Raw genomic sequence first — 21,696 nt, forward strand, 5'->3', positions numbered from 1 at the left:
GGGCCAAGAAACACATGCAATGGACATTAGACCGGTGGAAATCTGTCCTTTGCTCTGCATTCTGCAGCGATACGCCATCCCATCTGGTTTGCTCTTAGTGGGACGATCATTTGTTTTTCAACAGGACAAATGACCCAAAACACACCTCCTGGCTGTGTAAGGGCTATTTGACCAAGAAGGAGAATGATGGAGTGCTGCATCAGATGACCTGTCCTCCACAATCACCTGACCTCAACCCAATTGAGATGGTTTGGGATGAGTTGGACCGCAGAGTGAAGGAAAAGCAGCCAATAAGTGCTCAGGATATGTGGGAACTCCTTCAAGACTGTTGGAAAAGCATTCCTCATGAAGCTGGTTGAGAGAATGCCAAGAGTGTGCAAAACTTTCATCAAGGCAAAGAGTGGCTACTTTGAAGAATCTCAAATATATTTTGATTTGTTTAACACTTTTTTGGTTACTACATGATTCCATATGTGTTATTTCATATTTTTGATGTCTTCACTATTATTCTACAATGTAGAAAATAGTCAAAATAAAAGAAAAACCCTTGAATGAGTAGGTGTCCAAACTTTTGACTGGTACTATGTATGTATGTATGTATGTATATATACACAGTGGGGAATCCAGAAAATCACATTGTAGGATTTTTAATGAATTTATTTGCAAATTATGGTGGAAAATAAGTATTTGGTCAATAACAAAAGTTTCTCAATACTTTGTTATATACCCTTTGTTGGCAATGACACAGGTCAAACGTTTTCTGTAAGTCTTCACAAGGTTTTCACACACTGTTGCTGGTATTTTGGCCCATTCCTCCATGCAGATCTCCTCTAGAGCAGTGATGTTTTGGGGCTGTCGCTGGGCAACACGGACTTTCAACTCCCTCCAAAGATTTTATATGGGGTTGAGATCTGGAGACTGGCTAGGCCACTCCAGGACCTTGAAATGCTTCTTACGAAGCCACTCCTTCGTTGCCCGGGCGGTGTGTTTGGGATCATTGTCATGCTGAAAGACCCAGCCACGTTTCATCTTCAATGCCCTTGCTGATGGAAGGAGGTTTTCACTCAAAATCTCACGATACATGGCCCCATTCATTCTTTCCTTTACACGGATCAGTCGTCCTGGTCCCTTTGCAGAAAAACAGCCCCAAAGCATGATGTTTCCACCCCCATGCTTCACAGTAGGTATGGTGTTCTTTGGATGCAACTCAGCATTCTTTGTCCTCCAAACACGACAAGTTGAGTTTTTACCAAAAAGTTATATTTTGGTTTCATCTGACCATATGACATTCTCCCAATCCTCTTCTGGATCATCCAAATGAACTCTAGCAAACTTCAGACGGGCCTGGACATGTACTGGCTTAAGCAGGGGGACACGTCTTGCACTGCAGGATTTGAGTCCCTGGCGGCGTAGTGTGTTACTGATGGTAGGCTTTGTTACTTTGGTCCCAGCTCTCTGCAGGTCATTCACTAGGTCCCCCGTGTGGTTCTGGGATTTTTGCTCACCGTTCTTGTGATCATTTTGACCCCACGGGGTGAGATCTTGCGTGGAGCCCCAGATCGAGGGAGATTATCAGTGGTCTTGTATGTCTTCCATTTCCTAATAATTGCTCCCACAGTTGATTTCTTCAAACCAAGCTGCTTACCTATTGCAGATTCAGTCTTCCCAGCCTGGTGCAGGTCTACAATTTTGTTTCTGGTGTCCTTTGACAGCTCTTTGGTCTTGGCCATAGTGGAGTTTGGAGTGTGACTGTTTGAGGTTGTGGACAGGTGTCTTTTATACTGATAACAAGTTCAAACAGGTGCCATTAATACAGGTAACGAGTGGAGGACAGAGGAGCCTCTTAAAGAAGAAGTTACAGGTCTGTGAGAGCCAGAAATCTTGCTTGTTTGTAGGTGACCAAATACTTATTTTCCACCATAATTTGCAAATAAATTCATAAAAAATCCTACAATGTGATTTTCTGGAAAACATTTTCTCAATTTGTCTGTCATAGTTGACGTGTACCTATGATGAAAATTACAGGCCTCTCTCATCTTTTTAAGTGGGAGAACTTGCACAATTGGTGGCTGACTAAATACTTTTTTCCCCCACTGTATATAATTATTTTTATGAAGATGAAGAAGTCGGACCTTTCAACTGTGTTTTCCCCCACCCCTCTTCTTCTTCCACCATTTTCAAGGCACACATTCACCAGGCTCACAGCCGGTGCATTTAGCTTAACAATTTATGAAGGATGAATGTTTCAAGTTCTAAAATGAACAGCTCCTTTTAGAAGCCCCTGAAAGCTTTCCCTTCATAAGAGGCCGTTCAAGAGTTCCATCATGGCTGGGCTGGCAAAGGGGAAATCACTCCTGTCCAGAGCACTCTCTCGGTGGGGAATATTCCTGTAGAGGAGGAGAAAGCAGCACAATGTAAAATATTTACTCTGCCTCGGAAACATCAGTCGACAGGGAGACCGAGTCACAGCTGACTGCTTCTCGGTTACGCGACCGACTGAGCTGGCTAACTTCGAGTGTTCCATCACCAGGTGGCCGAGCCACCATGGCATGTACAGTCATCAATGGCATGTACAGTCATCCATAACTAGCCTATTTTTGCAAGTGCCCTGTGGTGGTGATGTCACACTGAGGTGGTGCCGACTTGTCACTGGTTGTGGCGGTGACAGTAGCACTTTGTGAAGGCAGCAGTGGAGGAGCAGGGGGCTGATACTGTTAAATATTTACTGCCTCCCTCCCGCAGTGTTCTCAGGCATGAACCCAGCACTGAATGCGGGCCGCGCTTCTCACGCACGCCGTGGAGAGGGCCTTCTCAGCCAGCAAATGGAGAGGAATATGAAAAGAATTAGATGCGAAAGGAACAAGAATTTTATGCAATGGAATTCTTGAAATATTGATGTTGCTCTCAAAACCAGAGAGCTTAAATTTCACTTGAGTGGCCCTGCATTTGGTTGAGATGAGTAGTCTCATCTCACATTAACAAAGGCAGAAGTGATGAGGTCCTGTAAGCTTATGGTCCTGAAGTCATTAGATAGCGGACCATCCACCACTTTCATGACGTCTGACCCAGTATACTTGGCTGACAAAGTGCAGGTAGGACAAGTATTTTACATTTGCCAAGAACTGTGTACAAATCTGTCAAAATCAACTAGAGAGATATGTGGCAGAAAGGACCCATAAGTCAGGTGATTCTGTAATCCTATTCAATATTTATTTCTAACAAATAAAAGCTGGAAGAAATGTCTTATAATATTATAGGTGCAGTTCCCTCTGGAAACAAGAATTTGGGAGAATGTCAGTTGTGGTGACTGTGAATGTACAACTCCCCCCTCCACACACTCTCTCCCTAGCTTACCCCAATGTGCAAAACAGGCTCCAGTCAACATGAATAATGCAGAGCTCCTCCTGAAGCACATAAGCCTAGGTGACTGAAGACCAAGACACTCATTTCCTGAGGTAGTCAACAATACTGCATCGCCAAAAACAGTGCACTTGAATTAGCCATCAGTCTTTGGTGCTTCCTGTTCAAGTGAAGGGTTGTGTGAGGTGACTCAAAAAAAAACACTTGCCTTGCACTCATCCATGTGCAAAATGAATTCATGTATAAACATTTTTGAAAGGTGTTGGCTATAGGGCTGACGGGAATAGCTCATTTTATATTGAAGGTGGCCCTTAGCCAAAGCTGCTGGCAGACAGGGATATGTAGTGCATTAGCCTACGAGCCCAATCTGCACTTAGGCAGGGGATTGGGATGGGCTGCTCCATTTATGATCAGCTGTTCACGTTTGGGTAAACCACCCAAAAACACACCGATTTAGGCTATTGAGAGATTAGGAGATTTGCGTGAGCAAATGAAAATATGAAAGGAACTGAGAACAGTAAATCCAGGGAATGTGGGGTAATGGAGATTAACGGTGCTAGTAGATGAGAGCAATGGAATGCGATGGAGCATTAAGAGAAACGAAACACAAGGATGCTTTCAAACTGACGAAGCAGTGCTGGGGGCGGAGGTAGTGGTGGAGAGTCGACTCCAAAGAATCGATTCCTCGACTCCTTGCCCATCGATTTCCGGTGTCGACTCCCATTTCTGGGTGTCAAGCGTCGATTCCGCTAGTTATAGACTTCTCGGCTCCTAAGAGACAGCGTTTTTGCAACGGCGGAGACTGAGTAGTTGCCGTATGCTACTTCCGAGAACAAACTATTGCATCTTTCACAGCAAAGAAAGAGCGAGCTAGCAAAGAAGAGAGGGGAAGGGCATAGCTAGACAAGTCGGCCACCAGGCCAGTGACGGTTCTAGACCATTTCAACTTGGGGGGCCAGACTGGGGCCAGTTGTACTGTTACAGGGGCCAGTTACATTAGACTTTATTGTTGTCATGTCGTTTTTTTTCACTGCATTGCAGGCATCAATAGGCAAAATACCATGTTTATAATCATTTAACAATGTATTATTTGCATTTACATTACATTTTTACATTTGCATTACATATTCAGTATCAGTTACATCAACTGTATTCTACAGTTTTTGTGGTTTCTTGCAAAAAGATCAGCAAATTCATCTAGATTCAAGGCCTTTGCCCTCCTTGACTCAATACTTAATACACCTAAATTGCTTAATCTCTCATCTGACAATGTGGACCTAAGATCCGTTTCACCAGCTTTAGTGCAGAAAAACTCAGTTCACAACAAGCGGTACTAACAGGGATTGAAACAGCTATTTTGCACAGTTTAAAGAGCTCAAAGAAAACTTCTTTATAAGGCTCAATGAATAATGCTAGCTCTACTACACTGGAGGGTCTCTGCACGCCACTCTGTATTTTCCTTTTTAAAATTATTCTGAACTGATGTAGTTCATGCCCCATGTCCTCAATATTTGATTCATACATTCTAGCAAATGGAAACAGGGACTTCTCTTTGAAAAAAGCATCACTTTTGGGGTTTAGAGTTTGGATGCCATTCATTATGTCCGTTTTTGCTAGAGGACCGTCTGTTAAGCTCATTGAGCATCTGATCTAAGACCGGGTAGAAAAAGGTTGTACGAAAACTGTTTATCAATGTCTGAATCTGACCTACACAGTCTCCATTAAATTGAGAGCTTTTTTGGTGGTTTTGCAGGGGTCTGTATTGCAGGATCACATTGCTCAGCTGTGTTCAACACTTCATTCCATAGGTCATCAAAAAATGACTCATCCCTGTAGTCATTCAAAGTTTGAACTAATGCTTCAACTAAATCAACAGCCTTTGACAGGTCAAGTGATGAAGACTGTAGCATATCTGATAGAAATGTTGGTTCTCCAAAAACTTTATGGAGTGTAACAAGGCACACAATGAATTGTAAATCTATCTGTGCAAGCAGACCTCGTGCCTCAACAGATCTGTCACCGTTGTGTTCTTGGACTATGTCTTGCAGGACTCGCTTAATGGCAGGCAATCTATCCATAATAGTATGTAGAGCCATATATCAACATGCCCAGCGAGTGTCACTTAGTCTCTGAAGCTCTCTAGGTGCACCTGGGTACAGCTCTCTTTGTACGCTAAGCCATTTTTTATGCAGATATGACCCAGATGTGAAGACATACAGTCTTTCTAGTAAGGAGAAGAACTGTCCTACCTCAGGGACAGCTTTGACTGTTTCCACTAAATCTAAGTTTAGACAGTGTGCACTACAGTGATGTAAAAGGCATGCTTTGCTTGTTCTTTAATGCGTGCCTGTACGCCTGAATGCTTACCACTCATAACTGAAGCACCGTCATATGCTTGGCCTACTAGGTTGTTTTTGTATTCAAGACCATGACTTTCTAATATGTGTATGATTTTGTCAGTAAGCCCTGCTGCATCTAGTCGATCAGCCGATTCAAAGTGGAGAAAGCTCTCATGGACAGCTCCACTGAAATAGTACCCGAGTACTAGAGATTTCTGATCCTTTTTTTTTTTTTTTCGTCTACCATTATGCTAAAGACCTCACTGTCTTTGACTTCTTCTATAATTTTTGTTCGAACCATGTCTGCCAAACAACTCAGAACCTCATTCTGAATCCCTTTGCTTGTGTATTTTGCATTATGAATGGAAGTCAACCTTTTTTTCCAGTTGTGTCATGCTTAGCTATTGTTTCTAGGATTGCCATGAAGTTCCCTTTATTATCAGACTCTGCAGACTCATCGTGTCCTCTTTGTGCAATGTTTTGTGTGGCTGTAAGTAGTAGTACTTTTAATATAGTCCAGATTTTCTTGAACCTGTTTGTTGTGTTCCTTGTTTAGGGCATTTACCAGTGTTGCATTACTTTTTACCGGAGTACTAGCTACTACCGATCCCATTCTCATCACTCCACTTGTCATGTCTTGTCAATCACACACACCTGGTGCTCATTCCCCTAATTAGTATGTGTATAAGTGTTCCCTCTGTTCCCCTTCTCTTTGTGAGTGATTGTTGTGAGAGCGTGTAGCTCGGTTGAGCTACTATTCACTGTGTTTATGCCAAGGTGGATGTTTTCCCTTGTAATAGTTTCGTTTAACGCTTTGGGCGTTTGATTTATGTAAACGGAATAAACTCTGGACTTCGGTATTTTACCTCCTGCGCCTGACTCCTTCATTCACACCTCGTCACATTCCCTGAGACGGTTTCTGACAGTTTGTGCAGAAATTCTTCGGTTGTGCAAACCCACAGTTTCATCTGCTGTCTGGGTGACTGGTCTCAGACGATCCTGCAGGTTAAGAAGCCGGATGTGGAGGTCCTGGGCTGGCATGGTTACACGTGGTCTGCGGTTGTGTGAGGTCAATTGGACATACTGACAAATTCTCTAAAACAACATTGGAGGCAGTTTATGGTAGAGAAATGAACATTCAATTATCTGGCAACAGCTGTGGTGGACATTCCTGCAGTAAGCATGCCAAATGCACGCTCCCTCAAAACTTGAGACATCTGTGGCATTGTGTTGTGTGACAGAGATGCACATTTTAGAGTAGCCTTTTATTGTCCACAGCACAAGGTGCATCTGTGTAATGATAATGCTGGTTAATCAGCTTCTTGATATGCCACACCGTTCAGGTGGATGGATTATCTTGGCAAAGGAAAAATGCTCACTAACAGGGATGTAAACAAATTTGTGAACAGAATTAGAGAAATAAGCTTTTTGTGCGTATGGAAAATTTCGGGGATATTTTATTTCAGCTCATGAAACATGGGACCAACACTTTACATGTTGCGTTTATATTTTTGTTCAGTGTACATTGTGCCAGTGAATTGAAATTGAACAAATGTCAGTTTAATTAGGCCTACATGTGCAATAAAAAGTATTGTGCCTATAGTTTAATGAAACCCCGGCTGTTATTGTCGTAGGCAATAGACCGCAAAGCATTCTCTATTACCCACTGAGCTAAACCTTTTGCAAATGGCAAGTTCACTTCCTCATCCATAGTCTCAAATGCAAATACTCTTCAGCAGCTACAATCACTTTATTATGAGGTCGCATGGATCGCAAAAATAATGATTTTGATCACAATTCCTCAATTTAAATATGATGGGGACACCTATAGGCTGTTTGGCAGCCAAGCACAAGTTATTAGTGTAGCCTATTATTGTCTAGACATGACCTTGAAACATCTTCACACCCAAGAACAAAAGCCTCCACTCCAAGCTTCTGTCATTGAATTTAAAAAATATTACAGGGGGCAGTTTGGAAAAACGAATCCTGTGCGAATTGTCCTCTGGAATAACCCACATGCTTGGATAACAATTACATAACCAACCTCTCGTATAAGGTCTACTAGCCCAGCAGCGGCACACCCATTAGGGCGTCAGGGTCGGCGCCCCACTTGTGATTGGTCAAAAAACATAGTTTTTCTTTTTTTCTTAATTGTTTTAATAATTCATGGATTGTTTTAAATGCTCAAAAGTGCAGTAAGTGTACATTTTTATATATATATATTCTCAAAGAAACTACCGGTAGTTCGAAAACTTGGCATCATTTCAGTCATGCTGATTTGTTGACAACAACCATCTCGCGCCCCGGGTATTCAGTGGCTGCCGCTGTACTAGTGTAACCGGTGTGAAATGGCTAGCTAGTTAGCGGTGCGCGTTAGAGCGAGTGACGTCACCGATTGAAATGCTACTGAGACCTTGAAGTAGTTGTTTCCCTTGCTCCGCAAGGGCCGCGGCTTTTGTGGAGCGACGGGTAACGGTGCTTCGAGGGTGACTGTTGTCCATGTGTGCAGAGGGTCCCTGGTTCAAGCCCAGGTAGGGGCGAGGAGAGGGACGGAATCAACACTGTTACACTGGCATATGGACGAACAGAGTAGGGATGGGCATTGGGCACGGTTATTCGAATATCCCAACAGATGTTAGTATTCAATTACTTGCGAGAGTATCCATTTTTGAGAAATGTTTTTAAGCCAAAATTAAATGATCTATGTAACATTGCTACATACAAGGATCGACCATGACATTCCAAATGTTAATAAAACAGTTAGTGTGCCCCATAAAAAAGACGTACCAGTAGCCTACACACTTTCCCGTGTGTAGCTTGTTACTGTCAAGAGGCTCCATGTATGCAAAATGGAATTACAATTATGGAATTAAGTTGGCTAAATGAGTAGGCTACAATGGTTAACCAACAGGTAGGCTGTTTAATATGAATGGAGTTGTAGACAAGGACGCGGGGAGCGCAGCAAAAGCCTCAAGTAGCCTTGATAGCTGGCTAACTAACTTAGCTGGCTAGTGTAGCTAGCTTGCTTCTTTAAAAATAAATGTAATGCAGTCAAGACAGACACTACCTGATGAGATGATAGATAACCTAATCGCAGCAACAAGTTTGTCCAACTTGCGTGAGTTGGTTTGGCTACTTTCTCGCTGCGTCAGACACACCCAAGCGTGCAACTGCAGCCCGCAATTTGGGGTGTTCCTGCATGTGGGCATTCCTGCATCAACGCCCCCCCTCGAGTGTGACACCGTGTGCTAGCTTGCTAGTTAGCTAGCACACGGTGTCTCCCGCGCCTCCCGTGTACAAGAGAAAACCTTGCCCGACAGGCGGGGACACAGTCTACCGGTCGCCCCCGCTTCCCGCTAGCACAGCAGGTGGGAGGCCTAGATAGCAACACTGTGTGCTAGCTCGCTAGTTAGCACACTGTCACCTACGCCTCCTTTGTACCGGAGTCCTCCTTAGGAGTAGCTGGCTAAGCTTGCACACAGTGTCCTTCGCTCCTGCCTGCCCTCGCCATCGTTAACAGAACTGCGGGAAAACAATGCCCGACAGGCGGGGACGAAGGACACGCTACCGGCGTGTACTAGCTATAGATAGCTACCGTTGTCGACCCTGCCTCTTCTTGTGGGGTTTATCCGCGGTTGGCATCCAACGTTATGGTGAATTACCACCATCTACTATACTGGAGCGCCCCTGCCTATGTACTAAAGTCATATCTTAAAAGAGGATGCAGATGCAGGAATGCCCACATGCAGGAACTACCCGAATTGCAGGCTGCAGTTGCACCCTTCGACACCGGCCACTGCTCCTCTTGCGCACCTCAACACCAGTCTGTGCTGAAACAAAGAGTGCACCGCCTCTCCTCAAATCACATTTTATTGCTCACATACACATATTAAGCAGATGTTATTGCGGGTGTAGCGAAATGCTTGTGTTCCTAGCTCCAACAGTGCAGTAGTATCTAACAATTCACAAAAATACACACAAATCTAAAGTAAATGTAATTAAGAAATATATAAATATTAGGACGAGCAATGTCGGAGCGGCATTGACTAAAACACAGTAGAATAGAATACAGTATATACATATGAGATGAGTAAAGCAGTATGTAAACATTATTAAAGTGACTAGTGTTCCATGTATATACAGTGGGGAGAACAAGTATTTGATACACTGCCAATTTTGCAGGTTGTCTTACTTACAAAGCATGTAGAGGTCTGTAATTTTTATCATAGGTACACTTCAACTGTGAGAGACGGAATCTAAAACAAAAATCCAGAAAATCACATTGTATGATTTTTAAGTAATGAATTTGCATTTTATTGCAGGACATAAGTATTTGATCACCTACCAACCAGTAAGAATTCCGGCTCTCACAGACCTGTTAGTTTTTCTTTAAGAAGCCCTCCGGTTCTCCACTCATTACCTGTATTAACTGCACCTGTTTGAACTCGTTACCTGTATAAAAGACACCTGTATAAAAGACACCTGTCCACACACTCAATCAAACAGACTCCAACCTCTCCACAATGGCCAAGATCAGAGAGCTGTGTAAGGACATCAGGGATAAAATGGTAGACCTGCACAAGGCTGGGATAGTCTACAGGACAATAGGCAAGCAGCTTGGTGAGAAGGCAACAACTGTTGGCGCAATTATTAGAAAATGGAAGAAGTTCAAGATGACGGTCAATCACCCTCGGTCTGGGGCTCCATGCAAGATCTCACCTCGTGGGGCATCAATGATCATGAGGAAGGTGAGAGATCAGCCCAGAACTACACGGCAGGACCTGGTCAATGACCTGAAGAGAGCTGGGACCACAGTCTCAAAGAAAACCCTTAGTAACACACTACGCCGTCATGGATTAAAATCCTGCAGCGCACGCAAGGTCCCCCTGCTCAAGCCAGCGCATGTCCAGGCCCATCTGAAGTTTGCCAATGACCATCTGGATGATCCAGAGGAGGAATGGGAGAAGGTCATGTGGTCTGATGAGACAAAAATAGAGCTTTTTGGTCTAAACTCCACTCGCCGTGTTTGGAGGAAGAAGAAGGATGAGTACAACCCCAAGAACACCATCCCAACCGTGAAGCATGGAGGTGGAAACATCATTATTTGGGGATGCTTTTCTGCAAAGGGGACAGGACGACTGCACCGTATTGAGGGGAGGATAGATGGGGCCATGTATCGCGAGATCTTGGCCAACAACCTCCTTCCCTCAGTAAGAGCATTGAAGATGGGTCGTGGCTGGGTCTTCCAGCATGACAACGACCTGAAACACACAGCCAGGGCAACTAAGGAGTGGCTCCGTAAGAAGCATCTCAAGGTCCTGGAGTGGCCTTGCCAGTCTCCAGACCTGAACCCAATAGAACATCTTTGGAGGGAGCTGAAAGTCTGTATTGCCCAGCGACAGCCCCGAAACCTGAAGGATCTGGAGAAGGTCTGTATGGAGGAGTGGGCCAAAATCCCTGCTGCAGTGTGTGCAAACCTGGTCAAGACCTACAGGAAACGTATGTTCTCTGTAATTGCAAACAAAGGTTTCTGTACCAAATATTAAGTTCTGCTTTTCTGATGTATCAAATACTTATGTCATGCAATAAAATGCAAATTAATTACTTAAAAATCATACAATGTGATTTTCTGGATTTTTGTTTTAGATTCCATCTCTCACAGTTGAAGTGTACCTATGATAAAAATTAAAGACCTCTACATGCTTTGTAAGTAGGAAAACCTGCAAAATCGGCAGTGTATCAAATACTTGTTCTCCCCACTGTAGGTCAGCAGTACAGGTGCAGGGTTGAGTAACCGGGTGGTACCCGGCTAGTGATGGCTATTTAACAGTCTGATGGCCTTGAGATAGAAGCTGTTTTTCAGTCTCTCGGTCCCAGCTTTGATGTACGTGTACTGGCCTCGCCTTCTGGATGATGTCACAGGCTGTGGCTCGGGTGGTTGATGTCCTTGATTATCTTTTTGGCCTTCCTGTGACATCCGGTGCTGTAGGTATCCTGGAGGGCAGGCAGTGTGCCCCCGGTGATGCGTTGGGCAGACCGCACCACCCTCTGGAGAGCCCTGCGGTTGCGGGCGGTGCAGTTGCCGTACTAGGCGGTGATACAGCCTGACAGGATGCTCTGAATTGTGCATCTGTAAAAGTTTGTGAGGGTCTTAGGGGCCAAGCCAAATTTCTTCAGCCTCCTGAGGTTGAAGAGGCGCTGTTTCGCCTTCTTCACCACACTGTCTGTGTGGGTGGACCATTTCAGATTGTCAGTGATGTGTACGCCGAGGAACTTGAAGCTTTTCACCTTCTCCACTGCGGTCCCGCCGATGTGGATAGGGGCGTGCGAGCAAGTCCCCATTGAAGAAAAAAGTATGTTTTCTTTAAAACATCTATTTGACTATCCGGATATTCAAACAAAATTAATTATATAATAGTGAAATCATTTCAAATGCCCAACCCTAGAACATAGGCTCCTGATTCTCACCCAATACAGGCATACAGCCCATTCAGGGAGAGGAGTGACATCATCCCTTGGCTCCCCATTGTCTGCGCCTCACAACACTTGGAAATGCTAGAACATTAACTAAGCCAGTGAAAGAGACATCCATACACGCTAATCCTTACAGACCAGACACACAGCCAGAAGGTGAGGGGGACTGAGGATGACAGTCAGTGTGTGTGTTTAAAAACAGAGCTAAAATAACTAAAGTGGGAGAAAGGAAAGCAAGACAGTGACAGATAGAGAGAGATATGGTGGATATTAAGAAAACCTGCCCTGCAAAGGAAATGGACAGCCCAGAAGAACTAGACCTTTTAGAAATAGTGACAAAGACAGCAAAATAATATATCTTTATTTTGCCATCTTCCATCTGGCTTTTATTTCAGCGGTTATCTGTCAGCTTTCCCTTGCACGGTGTCAAGAATAAATCAAAATTGCATGACAATCGTATTTGTAGCTAAGCCTACCTCTTCTGGCATTCTTCTCATTTTAAATGTCACAGCAGAACAATATGTCTAAATTAACTCACGTTAACCTTGAAAAGCAAGTGTATGTATTTCATTATTATCATTATGTGCAAGCAGCATCACACTAACTGGTGCTGCCCATACACAACTGCTTCTTCCTCTATGCCCAGCGGATGAATAGGAAATTCATCACACGTGGCTTGAATGTATTATTCATGCAAGCATTCAAACTAAAGTCCATTCATAACCAGTCAGCCAGCGCACGGTTGGGCACTGGTTCATTCCTCGCCATACAGTAGTCTGAATCCCTTACGCCGCATTTCCATTGAGGATTTACCCCAGTGTTTTACACAAAATGCTCAGACTTCTGTTTCCACCGGCACCCGTCTCTCACTGGGCCATGGCTCTGGCGGACCTGCTCTGACTTGGAGCCAACTCAAGGCCCTGGGTACTTTTCAGTTTGCATTGACATAACAATAACCACCTGAACTGGGTCGCACTGAATGTGGAACTCCCGTTCGTTCAGCGCGTTGTTGACATGACACTGGAAATCCACATGGAGGCGATGAAACCAAAGGATCCCCATTAATTTTCAATGGAAAGCTAAGTGGGAGGGGGTCCGTTGGGCGATACTAGCATGCGCGATGGAGCATAAACAGGGCGGGACCAAAGTTGGGGAAAGCTGAACTTTATGTAAATACTCTGCGACGTCGTGTTGCTATTGACCAATCGAAGCTCACTATAGTTTCCAGCCCCTACTGGATTGGCTGTTGATACCTAGCACCAACATGAGGGCGAAAAAAGCTTGGCTATCCGAATTTACTTGTTAAAAGGATCTCGGCCATGACTGCAAACATTTTCGCACGATTCTACATGTAAAATTGGTTTTCACTCGGTTCGCAAGTACTCTCGCAAGCAAACGTTATTGTTATGTTCAAGCCCTAACACCTCACAAAGCAACATGCTTGAATGATGCAGAGGTTGTTGATTCTGCACACCACAAGTATTTAGTGTCACAAGCCTGATGGAAACACAATAACACTAGTAGTGATGGGCGTTCCGAGTCTTTTCGGTGAGTCGGCTTATTTGTCTCTTCGTTCAAAACGCTTAAGGGCAATTCCAGCGTTATGGATATGACATTTGCACACAAAATGAGAAACAAAATGTCTCACAGAATTTACTTATCAAGCATAAATGAAAATGTTAATGTGTATGTTTGTAGAACCCTACAGGGGAAGTGTAGACACAAAATTACAAAATTCTAACTAGTAGTAACTGAACAACAAAACTTGCGTCATGGATGTGATGGAAATGGACAGACATTTTTGGGAGAATGGACACATCAGCAAAAGTCTGAATCTCAAAGGGTAAAATATTAATAGCCACTTTGAAAGTAAGGCTTGGCTACACACAAAAACAATGCTGAAATTTTTTCAAAAAATGTAGTATATACACTTTAGAGGAAAATGTACCGTTATGGATGTGACGCAAAATGAGTGAATATATATATATATATATATATATATATATATATATATATATATATATATATATATATATATATATATATATATATATATATATAGTAGGGAAAAAAAGTATTTAGTCAGCCACCAATTGTGCAAGTTTTCCCACTTAAAAAGATGAGAGAGGCCTGTAATTTTCATCATAGGTACATGTCAACTATGACAGACAAAACGAGAAAAAAAATCCAGAAAATCACATTGTAGGATTTTTTATGAATTTTTGCAAATTATGGTGGAAAATAAGTATTTGGTCAATAACAAAAGTTTCTCAATACTTTGTTATATACCCTTTGTTGGCAATGACACAGGTCAAACGTTTTCTGTAAGTCTTCACAAGGTTTTCACACACTGTTGCTGGTATTTTGGCCCATTCCTCCATGCAGATCTCCTCTAGAGCAGTGATGTTTTGGGGCTGTCGCTGGGCAACACAGACTTTCAACTCCTTCCAAAGATTTTCTATGGGGTTGAGATCTGGAGACTGGCTAGGCCACTCCAGGACCTTGAAATGCTTCTTACGAAGCCACTCCTTCGTTGCACGGGCGGTGTGTTTGGGATCATTGTCATGCTGAAAGACCCAGCCACGTTTCATCTTCAATGCCCTTGCTGATGGGAGGTTTTCACTCAAAATCTCACGATACATGGCCCCATTCATTCTTTCCTTTACACGGATCAGTCGTCCTGGTCCCTTTGCAGAAAAACAGCCCCAAAGCATGATGTTTCCACCCCTATGCTTCACAGTAGGTATGGTGTTCTTTGGATGCAACTCAGCATTCTTTGTCCTCCAAACACGACGAGTTGAGTTTTTACCAAAAAGTTATATTTTGGTTTCATCTGACATTCTCCCAATCCTCTTCTGGATCATCCAAATGCACTCTAGCAAACTTCAGACGGGCCTGGACATGTACTGGCTTAAGCAGGAGGACACGTCTGGCACTGCAGGATTTGAGTCCCTGGCGGCGTAGTGTGTTACTGATGGTAGGCTTTGTTACTTTGGTCCCAGCTCTCTGCAGGTCATTAATGAGGTCCCCCCGTGTGGTTCTGGGATTTTTGCTCACCGTTCTTGTGATTATTTTGACCCCACGGGGTGAGATCTTGCGTGGAGCCCCAGATCGAGGGAGATTATCAGTGGTCTTGTATGTCTTCCATTTCCTAATAATTGCTCCCACAGTTGATTTCTTCAAACCAAGCTGCTTACCTATTGCAGATTCAGTCTTCCCAGCCTGGTGCAGGTCTACAATTTTGTTTCTGGTGTCCTTTGACAGCTCTTTGGTCTTGGCCATAGTGGAGTTTGGAGTGTGACTGTTTGAGGTTGTGGACAGGTGTCTTTTATACTGATAACAAGTTCAAACAGGTGCCATTAATACAGGTAACGAGTGGAGGACAGAGGAGCCTCTTAAAGAAGAAGTTACAGGTCTGTGAGAGCCAGAAATCTTGCTTGTTTGTAGGTGACCAAATACTTATTTTCCACCATAATTTTCAAATAAATTCATTAAAAATCCTACAATGTGATTTTCTGGATTTTTTTCTTCTCAAATTTGTCTGTCATAGTTGACGTGTACCTATGATGAAAATTACAGGCCTCTCTCATCTTTTTAAGTGGGAGAACTTGCACAATTGGTGGCTGACTAAATACTTTTTTTCCCCACTGTATACGCACACTCAAGATTTCTTCACCAAACTTCATCATAATACTTTTGTCGTCATCTGAAAATGCACTGTACCTCAAAGAACCAAGTAATCACCAGTATATTGAATAGTTATTGCATAGGCTATCAAAGTGCACTCGTGAGTCCTGTCTTAACCAACCATAAATGCACAAAAAAAATGCATTTACAATTCTTAATTTGAAAATCTCTCATTTTCATTGCCAATTAGAGTGCTGCATACCTCAACAATTATATACATATTTACACTTTCATAATTACACTAGAGGAAAATGTTATGGGATATGACAGGGTCCCAAAAGACAGACAGCAAATGATGACACTGCACTCCATTTCAAATTTACAACGTTTTAGTAATTTCATTCTAGATCACTAATGACAGATGTTTCATTTAAAATATTAAATGTTATTATTAATCACCTACTGAGTAACAGAATAAACTGTTCAAAGTTTATTTATAAGATCAGGCTTTTTATTGATCTCACACCCTTTAATCTGCCAGCACAGGCTCTATGAAATTGTACCCCCTTCCCATGTTGTCCACAAAAGGACACAGGGACTACATTTACATTTTACATTTTAGTCATTTAGCAGACGCTCTTATCCAGAGCGACTTACAGGAGCAATTAGGGTTAAGTGCCTTGCTTAAGGGCACATCGACAGATTTTTCACCTAGTCGGCTCGGGGATTAGAACCAGCGACCTTTCGGTTACTGGCACAACGCTCTTACCCACTAAGCTACCTGCCGCCCTAGACAACTTGACCTGCAGCCACCCAAGGCTTGTCGTCCTTGGCTGGCAAGATGTACACAAATCGTTTCTCCTCAAGAACTGCATTTCAACAGCATCAGTCAGTCTTTATCTGTTACCAGTCCCACAAACTGCCTGTATATACCCACTGAGTATACCAAACATTAGGAACACCTTCCTAATTAAGTTGCACCCCCCCCCCCAGCACCACAGGGATTTCCCGCCCACGTTGTTCTTGATACACACGGGAAACTGTTGAGCGTGAAAAACCCAGCAGTGTTGCAGTTCTTGACACAAACCGGTGCGCCCGGCACCTACTACCATATCCCATTCAAAGGCACTTATATTTTTTTGTCTTGCCCATTCACCCTCTGAATGGCACACATACACAAGTCATGTCTCAATTGTCTCAAGGCTTAAATATCCTTTAACCTGTTTCCTCCCCTTTATCTACATTAATTTTGAAGGTGATTTAACAAGTGACATCAATAAGGGATCATGGCTTTCACCTAGATTCACCTGGTCAGTGTATGTCATGGAAAGCGCAGGTGTTCTTAATGTTTTGTATACTCAGTATATACCTCTAACCCTAGACTCAGGGATTGATACACCCATTTCATTCTCTTGTTTATTTGAGCTAGCTGGACTCATTCCTTATCTCTACTGTATCTCGACATATGTCATTTTGTTGACTTCTTTCCTATGAAGGGTTAATGTTAATTTTCGTTACGTTAAATAGTTTTTAAAAGTTTCATTGAATTATAACCTACCAGTGGTAAAGGGTTTGCACTTTAGTTGACGTTTCTTGTCCAATCCTAAATCACCTCAGGCTTGACAGCTGCAGTTCACAAGCACGCGCAGGGCAGACTACACAGATACAGACCAATATTGTCACTGAGGGGTACCTGTACTTACTCAAGGAAGTAAACAAAATCAGCATGACCGGTGAAAGTTGATGGATTTTTATGACCTTCATTCTGTAATGCTCCAGTTAGCAGAATAATGCATGATTGCAGTTCATATGAGAATGTGAGTACATCCGAAATAGATCACACAGCTAAAGATTGCCAGCTAGCTTGTTTGTAAACATAAACACTCTTCGGAAAAAGTAGGATGGGCATGAACATTTTTATCATGATCGCGTTATGCAGTGATGCTAACTAGTGAGTCATTGATCATGTTATGAAGCATCCGTAACGGTCACATCAGTTACGCTTAGAACGAGTACTGACAAACTGAGAAAGGAAACCAATTATACATCACCTAAGCCCTTGATGAAAGTTAACTTTCTGTGCAAAGCTTGCATACAATCATACTCGAAACGCGTCCACAATAACAACCTTTCCTCAAAAACGTTACGGATGTGACACTGCCTGTCCAAATCAGCGTTCTATTTTTTTTTAAATATATTGTTTCATTAACCTTCCGACTTGGTCATTAACACAGGGGGACAGATGAGTACCAAAACAAGTTATGTGAGCCATTGCCAAAAGCTATGAAATCTGGTTGACTGAAAATACTTAAGTATTGTAGTAACAATAACATTCAATTTGGCAAATAAAGGCCAAATGTAGTCTTTACTTCAAAATACACACATTCAAGGTAAATATTAAAGTAGTTTCATTAGGAAATCCGCTATTTTGTTTTTTCATGCTCAGGTTGACCTTACAATGGAATTGCTCTTAAATCGACCTAGAACCATAAAAATATTGCAAATCTCCAATGTAAAGCACAAAAGGTAGGCCGCCATTATGTCAGACCGTGAAATGCGCGGTCAAATGCATTTTTACCTGGCCAAATTCCTAAATGGCCTGCAAAAAAAAGTACGTGGGCCAGTTTGACACGCTCTCCCCACTATTTGTTTCTGCAGTGAGGATTCACCCTCTTTAGATCATTTTGTAACTTCTCTGCAGAAAAACTTTGTTTCGAGCTCAAAAAGCAGTAGTAGCAGTATGCAAATCACAGCTGAACCGCTCTTTCACAGATGCGAGTCGGTTTCCGACGTTCACCAAAAAGAGCCATTTGACCCATCACTAAAGCTGAAATTAACATAACACTGGCGGCCCCACTGATGTGAAAGTCTCAATGGAAAATACTATAGTGTCCTCAAACTGGCCATGGTCACCAAGACAAAAATGTAAATAAATACAATTAATTATGACACTGAAAATACATATTTCAAGAAGGTAATAGGCTATATTGTTAAGACTTCTGAAGGCACTCAATGCCAACCTAGTACACAAGCATTGTAACAAGTAACCAGAGTAGTGGTGCACCCACTGTCTAACTGATAAATGACTATTGCTACAAGACCGCACCGGAGGGACGACTGGTGATCATTTTTTTCAGGAAGGTAAGTGGAAGCTAGCTAGCTAAGATGCAAATGTATGATCATTAAATATCCTTGTGAGCTACTTCTAGCTTGTTATTCTACGTTGTATCAACCAACTCTTTAAAATGTTTGGTGTTTGCACAAACAGTAGCTACCTTGCTAACTAGAGAACCAGTTCTACTCTCCTGCTAGCTAACAGGCTACAAGTACCAACGCTAACTAGATACACTATATGTACACACACAAAAGTATGTGGACACCCCTTCAAATTAGTGGATTCGGCTTTTTCAGCCACACCCGTTGCTAACAGGTGTATAAAATCGAGCACACAGCCATGCAATCGCCATAGACAAAACATTGGAAGTAGAATGGCCTTACTGAAGAGCTCAGTGACTACCAATGTGGCAGTCATAGTATGCCACCTTTCCAACAACTCAGTTAGTCAAATTTCTGCCCTGCTAGAGTTGCCCCGGACAACTGTAAATGCTGTTATTGTGAAGTGGAAAGGTCTAGGAGCAACAACGGCTCAGCCGTGAAGTGGTAGGCCACATAAGCTCACAGAACAGAACCACCCTGTGCTGAAGCGCGTAAAAATCTGGAAGTGCTGAAGCGCGTAAAAATCTGGAAGCAATGTCAGCACAATAACTGTTCGTCGGGAGCTTCATGAAATGGGTTTCCATGGCCGAGCAGCCACACACAAGCCTAAGATCACCATGCGCAATGCCAAGCGTCAGCTGGAGTGGTGTAAAGCTCGCCGCCATTGGACTCTGGAGCAGTGGAATCACGCTTCACCATCTGGCAGTCCGACCGACAAATCTGGGTTTGGCGGATGCCGGCAGAACGTTACCTGCCCCAATGCATAGTGCCAACTGTAAAGTTTGGTGGAGGAGGAATAATTATCTGGGGCTGTTTTTCATGGTTCGGGCTTAGTTCCAGTGAAGGGAATGCTTAACACTACAGCATACAGAACTTCTAGACGATTCTGTGCTTCCAACTTTGTGGCAACAGTTTGGGGAAGGCCCTTTCCTGTTTCAGCATTAAATGCCCCGTGCAAAAAACAAGGTCCATACAGAAATGGCTTGTCGAGATCAGTGTGTTAGAACTTGACTGGCCTGCACACAGCCCGGACCTCAACCCCATCAAACACCTTTGGGATGAATTGGAACGCTGACAGAGCCAGGGATAATCGACCAACCTCACCAATGCTCGTGGCTGAATGGAAGCAAGTCCCAACATCTAGTGGAACGCCTTCCCAGAAAAGGGGGGAGGGGGGACCAACTCCATATTAATACACATGATTTTAGAATGAGATGTTCGACGAGCAGCTGTCCACATACTTTTGGTAATGTAGTGTACGTCGTTTGACGGCTGTCGGAATCTGGGATTAATGTTAGTAAACTAGCTAACGTTAGCTAGTAGTCATTTTCAGTCGGTCTTAAAATATCCCTTTTACTGCATTATACCATTATATTTGCAGACAAGACAACCTAGTTAGGCGAACCCACAGACATTCAATTATTCACCATTGACACACGAAACCAGGAGAAGGCTAGCTAGCTCGGCTAACATTACCTTATCAGAGTCGAGGTCGGGGTCAGCCTGGCTCAGTCGATACAGAAATGATTTCGGATCTCGGCACAGCGTCTGTCGTGTCGTTAAGAAATACGTTCCCCCCACGTTCAAGCGAACCCATTTGGATACCCCGTTACTGGTTGCCTGGGTTTTTTCCCCGGGCGAATGAGTCAAACATCTCCGATAAACGGAACCACAAGTATCGGAGCTGTTTTCTGCCATCCCCTCTTCTCCGCCCTCTGGTATGACTGGGTGAGGCTGTTGACAGGACGCTTTTCCTCTCCAGTAGGCTCCACGCCATGCACAGGGCTGCGTTCAGTACGAAAAAACGTAATGTAACGTAAACGGTGCTGTTCTGAACGACCAGTAAAAAAACAGGAGGGGATGGGTTGTGGATTCAAAATGCACCGCTGCCCGTTTAATAAGTCACAGCAACCAAACGGCGCAAACGTACCTCATAGTCCAGGGGTGTCAAACTCACCACGGAGGGCCGTGTTTCTCCTTCAATCAAGACCTAGACTACCAGGTGAGGGGAGTTCCTTACTAATAATCAAGTACAAGGGTGGAGCGAACACCTGCAGACACTCGGCCCTCTGTGGAATGAGTTTAATACGTGTCAGTCTGTTCAAGACATGAGCAGCTGTAACAAAAAAAAAACGGCTTCAAGAACGTTGAACGTATTGGGGGGACCGTGTCGTTCAGTACAAGCAGTTACGGAACGTAGCAAACGTTTAATCGAACTGAACGCACCCCAGGCGATACCACTCCTTTTCCTCCAACTACTAGCGGCCTACCACTCCACATAATAGCGTATATGCAGTGAGCAAAGGGCAGAATAATTTCAAACATATCTCCGAAATACATAACATCATATTTCACACCTATCATATTTCTATTGTAAAAAAAAAAATGTACACAATATATTATTGAAATCAGGATACAGTAGACCTTATATTGAACAGCTATGTTGGAATGGAAACATTTTCTTTGAAGCCTTTATATTGTATCAATTTAACACTGCAGAAAACGGATGACATATACATTTGTAATGTTTCAGCAGTCGTGTATTATGTCAGGTTGTAACAGACGACAAGAGGCATTGTATTATTGTATGCCTAAATCCCTACATGCTTTAATTACTGGACTACCAAGCATTACGTGGAAAATTCATCATTCAACAACTACTGACCTAGCGCACAAATAA

At 43.2% G+C, this 21,696-nt stretch overlaps 1 protein-coding gene across 3 annotated transcripts in view; it reads right to left on the reverse strand.

Moving 5' to 3' along the window:
- Positions 1 to 20,807, reverse strand: part of kctd5b (potassium channel tetramerization domain containing 5b) — a 37,919-nt gene extending 17,112 nt beyond the window's left edge. For all 3 annotated transcript variants that reach the window (XM_084173060.1, XM_084173058.1, XM_084173059.1), the window contains exon 1: positions 20,493 to 20,807. In XM_084173060.1, coding sequence (XP_084029186.1) covers positions 20,493 to 20,714 — 222 coding nt within the window. In that variant the 5' untranslated portion in view covers positions 20,715 to 20,807. The remainder of the gene's footprint in view (positions 1 to 20,492) is intronic.
- Between the last annotated feature and the right edge of the window lie 889 nt (positions 20,808 to 21,696).

This window comes from Coregonus lavaretus (genome assembly GCF_964263955.1).
Source record: "Coregonus lavaretus genome assembly, chromosome: 1".
Classification (NCBI taxonomy): Eukaryota; Metazoa; Chordata; class Actinopteri; order Salmoniformes; family Salmonidae; genus Coregonus; species Coregonus lavaretus.